Source organism: Podospora pseudopauciseta, chromosome 1 (assembly GCF_035222475.1).
Source record: "Podospora pseudopauciseta strain CBS 411.78 chromosome 1, whole genome shotgun sequence".
Taxonomy (NCBI): domain Eukaryota; kingdom Fungi; phylum Ascomycota; class Sordariomycetes; order Sordariales; family Podosporaceae; genus Podospora; species Podospora pseudopauciseta.
The window spans coordinates 8,535,097-8,545,574 of NC_085892.1; the positions used below are offsets into that span (position 1 = coordinate 8,535,097).

The 10,478-nt window shown below is 51.9% G+C and overlaps 1 protein-coding gene across 1 annotated transcript; it reads left to right on the forward strand.

Annotated features, from left to right (window-relative positions):
• Nucleotides 1–7,002: 7,002 nt before the first annotated feature.
• QC763_123290 (uncharacterized protein) lies at nucleotides 7,003–10,309 on the forward strand. The gene is made up of 2 exons (XM_062908893.1): nucleotides 7,003–8,931; nucleotides 8,994–10,309. Exons 1-2 carry the CDS (start codon nucleotides 7,727–7,729, stop codon nucleotides 9,232–9,234), a joined length of 1,446 nt encoding a protein of 481 aa, XP_062772060.1. The 5' UTR covers nucleotides 7,003–7,726; the 3' UTR covers nucleotides 9,235–10,309.
• The last annotated feature ends 169 nt before the right edge of the window (nucleotides 10,310–10,478 follow it).

Sequence of the window (10,478 nt, forward strand, 5' to 3'; positions counted from 1 at the left end):
CCTACGTGTGCGATGCGATACAGCAAAAGTTACGACTGCGTCTTCTCTACTACTTTACGATTTTGAGATACCCGGTGACAGAGTTGCCATTACTATTCTTATTTATATATTTGTATTTGTTTGCTAGAGCGCTATGCATTGGTAGACACGAATATTCGGTAGATATGCTATCCCCAACATATGAAAAAGGGGCATAGGTGTCTAAAAATCTTGATATGATGGGAAGTGTTTGTGGAAAATTTAAGTTGGGAGGACGGGTCAAGGTTGAGGGATATAGCGTGTTTTGTTTCAGCAGGAATTTGGTAAGGGGAGCTCTTGCTTGATCAGGTAGCGTCTGGGGAATAAAAGAGGAGTTTACGAGTAGATCATTTGTATTTGTGAGGAGTATCAAAGGGGTCTAGAATCGTGCCAGCGGAATGACCAGGCTTGCTGGTTATTGCGGCAGGCGAGGGAGGTGGGAGCTCTGAGCTTGATGACAGATCTCGAGTGGCTCTTGAAGTCTTGGTGATTGATGAAGTCGGAAGATGGAGTGAGGTAATGCGTTATTGTGGTAATATGGTAGTGTGTTAATGTGGTAAAGGGGTGATGTGATGTTGTGTTAATGTGCTAATGTGCTAATGTGCAAAAGTGGCATTGTGTCAAAGGGAAAGCAAAACAGAGACAGTGTACGAAGCTTTAGAAGCCGCTCTGGGACGGCTGGATTTGTTGGATTTTGTTTGGTATTACAGCAGACTCTGGCATGTCTGATAATCTCAGAACTGGTGATGCCGTTGCTGGCATTGCCGTCTGTCAGTGAACACACTACCCAAGAAGTCCTTTGCTACCATCGCTCCTTCCACTCTAGAGTACCTTCTCCTTATACCATCGCTCCTTACCAATCTGTCAGTATTTGTCCATTTCATCGTTCTTTCCCAACCACGTCACCCCTGCTCATCTTGACTCCTCCTTCCTCTCCAGAGAGGTATTGCACGTGTCTGACAGAAGGCACGCTCCTTTCAATTTGCCCCAAGGTAGGAACTCCCTACCCCTTGTTCTGTTTTTGCACTTTCCTTCTTAACCAACACTTGATGCGGCTCTTGACACCTTACGTCTGGCCACAGCCTTCTCACGATAATTCCTCATCCTTTTACCCTCAGCTCTCGACCTCACCCAAGCCTCCAAGCCTCCAAGCATCGGACCGCGCACCTTGCCTTCCCCACGTTTTCCCTCCCGCAATAACGCCAACCATTTTTCTCTCTCCAAAATGTCCAGCAAATCCTATTTCCCCGGTGTGTGCGCGGTGTATGCCCAGTTAAAATGGCATGCGCCAACACTGCATTAATGCCCTACCTTCCCATACATGCGGAACATGCAAAACTGGCAAATACACCTGCCAACCGCTCAATAGATGCAGCCCCCCTTCCCGACGGCCCGCGTCCGCCTACATCTCTGGTCTTTGCCACAGTTTACTGCTGTTTACTGCTGAGTCTAGAACTGCTGAGCGATCTGTGTCAATCGCAGCACATTTCATCCTATAATCGTGAGGACTATGACGGCAGGAGTACAGTCATCAATCATGGACGTCACCGCCACCATGATTGACAGTCACACAAGCCCTACGAGGTAGGAAGCTATTGCGCTAGGCATCTCCGGCCTCATCAATCTTTCGGCTCATGAACTGCACCGGGAGACTGAGTGCGAGACCTAATGAATGCATTGAAGCGGCGTAGGCCCATCACATGGAACACTCGGATTGCTTCCCCATGTCGTTGCGGGCTCAGCCGTTGTGACACCGGACAGTGAGTGAGAGGCTATGTGTAAGCCTGCAGGACCTCTTCCACATATCCTCAATGCGGCCGGTTTTTGTTTCTTCGAGCCTCGACTCCCGCATCATCGTGAGGTGCTGTCCATCGATTGTTGGTTGAACCAACACACATCCAATCCAACAAGCCAATTCAGTTTCCAACGTGGACCAGAGGGGGGAAAAGGGGCAATAATGTCATGTGAACCGCCTCCCCCCCCCTCCCCTTGCATCAACAGCACTTTTTGAACACGTCACGACGCAGCTTTCACAGACGTGGGAGGAAATGTGTGCGCGGGTAGACTCCCCGGTCTATGAGATAGATGGTGATGGCTTTGGAGAGGCAAATGGGTATTACCCCTTCAAAACTCCAAGTCTGCAACTTACCACCCTCCCGCTCCTGCAGTGGCACATGCCACACCAACATTGACTTGTCCACTGTTGCTCTTTGGCAGAGAGAACAATGGGGGTTGAAAAGAAAAACTGAGAGTTTGCTGACCTCTCTTTCTTTCTTGTTTTTCTCAGATCGCACATAGCATGGTTGGCCCATGGTTCATGCTGTGTCACCACCCCTCAAGCTTACCACTCCTACACCCTCAAGTTCGACTCGAATTGACCGGATATGATGGGAATGGGGCACTTAATGTCCGTTCCGGTTTTCGGTGAGTGTTGCCGTCTAGGTCGTGGGCGCAATCAATATGAAGAAGGCTCGCAAACTGTAAGGAAAACAAAAACACAAAACGGTAGATGACGAAGAACATAGCCACACATGCACGTCTAGAAACGCTGATATAACACTCTGATTTCATTTTTTTGTACATCTTATTTACTTTGTAGTCTGAGTAAGCAGTCATACTCGGTTAGGAGACAGGTCAATCACCCAGATTCCTACCCATCAAGTTCGAAAATTCCCATGTTCACAGATCTCGATCAGAGACACTTTTGGCGAAACTCTATGAGCAAGTGGCACCCTTTCGCACCGAGTCCCGACGACACAATGGTATGACCTTGAGGGACATAGACAATGTGGCGTTGATCCCCCATCATAGCTAACCTCCTCCTCGATCGCCGCGGGATGGAGGGACTGGTATACCGTCGAACGGGCGACAAAAAGGTGCAAGGTTTCATCAGCCTACCTAGCCAGTCCAGTTGGGTGCGAAGAGATGTTTTCCCTCCCGGATTACACACGACTCGAACGAATCGGCATCTTCCAAAACCCATCAACCGGCAAATTCCCCTCCCTCAAAACCCAATGAGATAAGTAGCGCATGCAGCCGCAACCCTCTCCTCATGGTTCGACAATCCCCCCCGTATAAGCCACTTGTATCCTTGGCTGGCTGATGCGATCGCGATTGTACCCCAATGGAGGAGAATCAAAAAGGCAACGTTGAACAGAAGGGTAGCACGCAAAAACCTCGAGAGGGTGCGATTCTTCGAGATTCCGAGTTTTTCCCTCGAGGCCCACGAGGCAGTTCTTCAAAGGTCCTCAGTGACAAAAGGAAAACCTTGCATTGAGCGAGGCAGAGAAAACCTCCACGAATCATGTCGTGCCAGCGACCACCTGCATTCATTGGCCGGCATACAACCATTTATCGAAACCCAACCCACACCTTTCGGCGTCAAGAAGAACAAGAGTGAGAAGGGCGCGCTTACGCTTCGCTCACGTGTTGGCGCATACAAAAGTCTTATGAACAAACAGCACCAAGGTGTGGTAGTTGTGAAGTGAAAGGTGTAAGATATGTCATGTATCTCCCTGCGCGAGGTAAGGTATGCAACCTTGACACGATCATGTGCTGGAGAACCATTGGCCAATAGTCTTTGGCAGCCGCAGACGGGAAAGAGGTGGTAAAAAAGTTGCAGCTACTTGCAGGTGCTTGATAACGGCTCATGGCATTTTGACAGGAATCAATATGTCTGTAGCCGCCAGAGGTTGGACAAGAAAGCCTCGAGAAACTCCATAACAGGAGGGTCCCATGCCCCATGCCGTCTTCTCGCCTTTGTCGCACCTTTAATAGTCAAGACAACTACCTCGCCTCGCAAGCGACAATGACTTTCCGTGATGACCCGCTGCCAGAACGGTCCAGGCTCGGATATCTAGGTGGGCATTGGAAGGAATACCCAAAGCGATCAACCGTGAGACCTGTCATTGGGCATGAGCACCAATTGCGTCAGATGCGTCACAAGCAGCAATTCCTCTGTGAACGAGCGGACGGCCAAGTGCGCTGCCACCCGCAGCTGGCCTCTTGCTGGTGGTACACTTGTACGCGTCTAGGTCATGACCGAGCCATCAAGGAGGCAAATCGCAATGCACAGGATCATCACCTGTCACGCCGGTCAAGGCTCAGAGAGCCTTTCCAAACCAGCGGGTACGGCATTCGAGGATAACAAGGGCACCATCCGACAACTTGGATGATCACAGACGGTGAAGGGGAACAGCCTTCTTTAGACCTCGACAGTCAACGTCAGCTGAGGAGACTGCGCATCAGCTTGTGTGGCAGTACTCTGGGTATGAGGTGACCAGTCCACCGGAGATCGGACGAGATCCTTCACACATCCACATGAAATAGCCGCGTTTCCACGGCAGATCAACAGAGACCAGTCTCATACACCTGATCGCCAGGAGCCCCATCCAAAGCCCTTTCGCGATCTCGCGCGCCTGTCCCCAAACGCCGAGCTACGGTGAAGTCAGGGCAGTTTCTGTATGAGGAAGATATGTGCTCATCATTCCCCCCCCCCCGCCGCTCCCCCCCGGCGGGATGACACCGGCAGCAGCCGTGATGGATGGGCATCTGAGACATAGGAAAACCTCCCCGGACAGATTTGATCTGGTCGCCTTCTTTCACCCCAGATTCAGGCGCCAAAAGCGATCCCTGGGAATCATCAGTCAGCCCGCAGTCCACCTCGCAATGTCAGCATTTTGGGTAGTGTCTCCCCAGTGATACGGGTCTCTTCGGGCAGCAGGACGACAGAGCGGAGCCATGTTGCGAAAGCCTTGCAAATGAACAGATAAACAGCCCCAGCTCGCGAATGGCATCAAGGAAAGAAGCGTTGTCGGCCACGTGCTGGCGTGCTGGGGTTGGTGTTGAGGCCCGATATGTTGACGAATGAACGCTTGACACAAGTCAACATAAAAAGAATGGCGGACGCTCAATGGCCCTGGCCTGCATAGGGGAACAGTCGCTACTCCATATGCGGAGAATAGCCCACAGCGCCAAGCTCTAAACGGCCATCTCAAGACTTTGGCCAGTGAGCAGATCTGGATTGAGGTGACTTGGTCGCTGCCAGCTCGTTCAACTCTTTGAAGAGGTTGGGCTCGGCAAACAGACCATCTCATGCCATGACATGCTGCCGAGCAAGTAGTCTTCGCCGACCGGAGCATCCACGCTTGTGATGCCGTAACAACCATTCTCCGAGAAACACAACGCACAAGTGAGCGCGGCACTAGATAGCTGGCCCCTCGTTGTCCTTGTTGAAGCTGTTGATCCTCCAAACATTCAAGCTTCAGCTTTGGACAAGTCCCACAACAAAACAGTGGGTGTTCTATCTTTCAGCGGGAGACCGTGCGCTCATTGGCAGCAGATAGCCCAGGTGGGCTGGGCATGGCTTTCCCGAGGCCATTGACGTTCAATTGGATGGTGATAGTTGCATCGTTGAGTAAGTGGTGTGTTCATGAGAAATCCGTCGTCGGTGGTTGCAGGCCTTCCCCACGATTTGGTCGCAGCCAATGGGGCCCGGATGGCCTATGCAAGCCTCGATTCCCGTCCCCTCACGCGTTGCCCACCCTTTCACCACAGCTTGTGCCTTTGAGCATGGGACTCAGTATGGTTGGGCTCCGTCAAAGGTACCGGCGTCGACAGGCGCTTCTGGCGTTTTTTCTTCCCGCTGATGCAGCTGCCACGTACAGCCTGTTGGTGAGGACTGTGGCTGGTGACGCCCTGCACTCTCTGGTCCTAGGGGACGTCGTCCGTGTTGCCGTGCTCTGTTGTCCAAGGATATCCCAGCAAGGTAGTTTTGAGAATGCCATGATAGCCGCCATATGCAATTCTCTGATCAGCCAAGCAGATGTCGTTGATAACATTCAGAAATAGGGGTTGTGGTTACGGCGACGTCCACGGCATCGGTTGACTAGAAGAGACGAGAAGGAACCAGGAAGCCAGCCGGTTTGCTACGAGCGCTTCGTTGTCCATGTCCACCATTTGCTGCAAGAATAGGATATCTCGACATGACTGCTGTGTTGTTGGAATGAAGTGCAATCGAAACGATGCCGACCTTGTCGACAGTGCAACGCAACGCAGCGTTACCTTGGGCGATGCTGCAGAAACATTACGTCGATGACCCGGGATGTCTGCTGCCAACCGCAGCAGGATGACTGATGCTGTCAGGATGGTGGACTTGGAGACATGCAGGGTTTGCGTGTGCCCGTATTTCGAACGTGCCCGTGACAAAGCCAGCTGATGTGAACGGTTCGTCGCACATCGTTGTGGTTGTTCGATGAGAGAGGTTGGAAAAAAATGCTCCGGCTGTAAAGTAGGGAAAAAAATGTTTCAGCGCAAGAGCAGCAGCTGCCGCTCAAGTCCGAAGAAAGTGTCAGCGTCATCCCATTGAGAATGATCCCTTCCTGCAGTGTCAGGAGGCCAGAATGTTAGGGGACCCTCCGAGCGTTTGGCACTGTCCCAACAGCCCACGGTAGCTGCATGAGTGGCATGTTCCGGCGTTACCAGTTTGGTGTCTTTTCCCTACGCCCCCACGTGGACCTCTACCTGGACGGGGGGCATGAGCGACTTTTACGGACTGCATCTACAGATTCGGTACGCAAATTGGAGTTTGGATTGAAGGGAACTGTCAACGGTCCTCCCTCACTCCTCCCACGCACTAAGTACCACCTGAGGATTCCCAATGAGGAGATGCTGTGAAAGGTGGACCAATCGCTACCGTGTGCTTATGGATACTTTCTGGCCAATGACGACGGCGCACTAATCACAACTCACCTGCCACGTCCTGCATCTCTGCAAGTGGCTGGTGATGGTGAAGCACAAATGGGCGGATGAGGGCGATGGCATGTACTGCCTCTATGTGCACCTCATCTGCCCGTCTCCGATGACCGCACCATCCTGGCTGGCCTGGGGCACGAAGGGGGGAGGTCCGTTTTTCCTGAGCGTTCTATGCAGCAGCATTAATGGGGTTGCACCAGGCTCTTTTACATGGTAGGAATTCTTAAAATCACGACGTCCCCATCCATCGACCTGAAGTGCTTCTACACTATCTGGGCCCTGTATGATCTGTCAACCGCTAGTGAAGCATCCCAAGACACTTCATCCAACGCCGCGACGCATCAACGTATCAACGCATCAAGGCATCTCTGCTTCTGCTTCTGCTCCTGCTTCTGCTTGTGCGTCTACATCTGCACAACCCACCTGTTCACTTTTCTGCCGCCCCGAATCTATTTGTTCGTTCGACCTGTCGAGGATTCAAAGCAACCACGGCACCTCAGCAAAACGCACGACGCCAGCTCCCCGCGTTTAATGCCCGACCTAACCTAAGAAGTTACCTGACACCTGCAGACCCCGAACAACGCAGCTGCAACCCTGTCTCTGTAGTTGCAGCCCCCCCCCCCTGGCTCGACTCCGGCATACTATTCCGGACCCTTTCCAATTCCCAAGGTCTTCAACGGCGCTGAGCTCGCTGCCGCCCAATCCGCCATCCCCTGGATATTGGGTCACTTTCTATAAGACCATACTGAGCCCCCACCGGCCCTCCAAGCTCGGGACCCCCCTTTTCTTCCCCACTTCACCATCAAGAACAGCAACAACAACAGCCATAACTCGGACACCTCGTCTGAACAAACCCCTCACCTCTTTTCCCCTCACGCTCTCACCACCCTCCCCACCCCTTCTTCACTCTACTCTCACCACCTTCTCACACACACACCCCTCACCATCCTCCAATATGCCTCCTCCTACTCCCCCCAAAAGGCAAACACGCTCAAGTCACTCCTCCACCAGCCAGGAATCTCGAAATAGGAGGAGTAACGACTCATATGGCTCTAACTCAACTGCGCCCACCTCCCTCTACACCTCGCCCCGTCCCTCTGGCTTGAAGCGCTCCCCCGCATCGACAGGAAGCAGTGGTACGTCCAGGAGTTACGACTACCGAAACGATGTCAGCCCTACCACTTCCCTCGACTCGCGCTCCTCCGTCGAGACATATGCCTCGACGACAGCTTCATCTGAGGATATTGCCACCCTGGACGACAAGTCGTTGGACTACGAGTACAACAGCATCCCGCCGCTTCCCGTGTACCGCCGCGAGCTTGTCGAGCCCAATGTCCGCCCTTCAACCCCCCAAGACTTCGCCAAACTCTTCCCCTCGCTCAACCGCCTGACAATTCGCCATGATGAGTTTACTTCCGACGGAAACATGAACTTGCGGATCGACACAGTGGTGACGGGACGGAGGAGAACGGCCATCCAGCTCTTCCATCTTCGCATGTACGATCTGGCCAAGCGGGAATTCTCGCTTCGTCGGTACTCGAGGGATTCTGGTCGCGAGGTTTGCAACTCGAAGCGCAAGTACACTGAGCCGGGCGCTCCTTCGAGGCCCCAATCCAGGGATCACGATGAGAGGCCAACGCTGAAGCGCTCCATGTCGACCGCGATCAAGAACTTGGGTGGTGGAAAGCCGGCTCTTCGCCGCGCGAAGTCGGGCATGGCAGCCTTGGGCCGCCCTGGCACGGGCTACTCAACTTCCGATGCCGATGATGAGATCTTCCACGATCGGAGTAACTTGTCTCGTCTGTCACTCGATCATCACAAGGCCCAGAGGCCGCAGCCTACCAACACCATCAAGCTTGAGTTCAGCAACTATGCCCGCGTGGATGTGCATCGTCGGGGCAGCAAGAACAACAAGCGCTACGAATTTGAGTGGTGGGGCCACAAGTACAGCTGGAAGCGTCACTTTGACAAGCAGCTGAACTCGGTGTCCTTCCACTTGATCCGAGACGGGAACTCCAGCGCGCCGGTCGCGCATATCGTTCCTGAGACAAGGTCTCCCAGCCAGGTGCTCGCTGACGAGAACGCTGGTGGCTGGGTGCCTCCTTGCTTCATGTGGATCGCCGATGAGACCATCGTGGATGCCATCACTGATGTTGCCGAGTAAGCTTTCTTTCCACCTCCTGAATTTTGTACACGGGCAGCTTGCTAACTTGATTCCTCAGTGTCATTATGTCTACCGGGCTCATGACTCTCGTGGATGACTGCATCAAGGAGCGATGGCAGACCAAGAAGGTCCACCACATTCCCGTTCCCTTGATTCACAAGACGGTCAGCTTTGAGAACATCAACCCCAGGGCTATCATGCAGAGCATTTTCGGCCGGCGGCACTCCCACTCAAGTGACCGCCCGCCCTCGGCACCATCGAGCCCTCTGCGATTCGCGAATCCCATGCCGGTCTACTAGACCGACCGACTGCACACTTTGAGCTGCAGTCTTTTTTTGAACTTTTTCCTTGCCACCGGCAATGTCATGTACTCGGGCCGAAAGGCGGTTGGATGTGGTTGGAACACCCTACTTTCCGGCTTTCCTTCTCCCTGTCAGTGGTTTTCGGCGCCCGACACAGCTGCCACGTGTTGCTGCCCAACCACGAGACGGACAGGTTCCCAAAGTTCTGGGAACCCATAAGGAGAACATGGCGACGCCTCCTTGATCTGAGATGGTTGAGAACACGGGGCACCGATGACGACGTTTCGCCTCTTATTTCCCTTGTGGAGTTTTCCGTGTGTTTTTTCATTCGTGTTCTATATCTGGGCCCTTTTCTTGTTTTTCTTTTCACCATCCTGTCTACTTTAAAAAGCGTTTTTCATTGTGTCATTTGCCCTTTGGCTGCTATTATTATCACGACAGCGATTTCTTGTTTGTTTTTCTTTTTTGGAAAGGAACTAATCCGGGTCAGCATGGATGTTTAATGGACATGGCGTTTCTTTTTGTTTTCTCATCATCGTTCATCACCAACAGACACTTGGCGAAAAGGGGGGACAGGCGCACTCAACACACACTCTCACAAACGCATATGGAGGGGAATGGTTGGGTATGGGATAGGTTGTCGGCAGCATGATGACAAGAAAAATTTTTCCTTTTTTTTTTTTCTTCTTCTTTTTTCTGACATCTATTTGGGTATTTCATCATGATCATGGGCATCTACGGTAGCATTTATTGGAGCATTTCACGTTGTTTTTTACTCTTTTCTTTTTTTTTCTTTTTGTTTTTGTTGGAATATGGGCTTGGATGGTGGTGGAATGGCGTGTTATGATGGAAATGGAAATGATATGAATTGGAGGAGGGGGATGAGCTCACATGATGGGGGTGACTTGTACTGGCATATATGCGTGGCTCTCACCAGGGGCTTTACTTTCTTTCTTGCACTCTAACCCAACTACTCTCCTCTCACAGGGACGAAGGCAGTCACAGATGGACAGAAACGTCAAAGCATTTTCTTTTGTCGATACATATACAACAACTATACATACATACATACCAACACAACATTAAAACATTCATCAATATGTTTCACGTTTTGGCATTTGCATGGAGTTGAGATGCGGTGATAGGTATATATGCATGTCTGGTGAGGAGGTTTTGGAAAGGGGTAAAGGTGGATGATGATAGAATGATAGGTATAAGATAGATAATTGCTGCAAAGACAA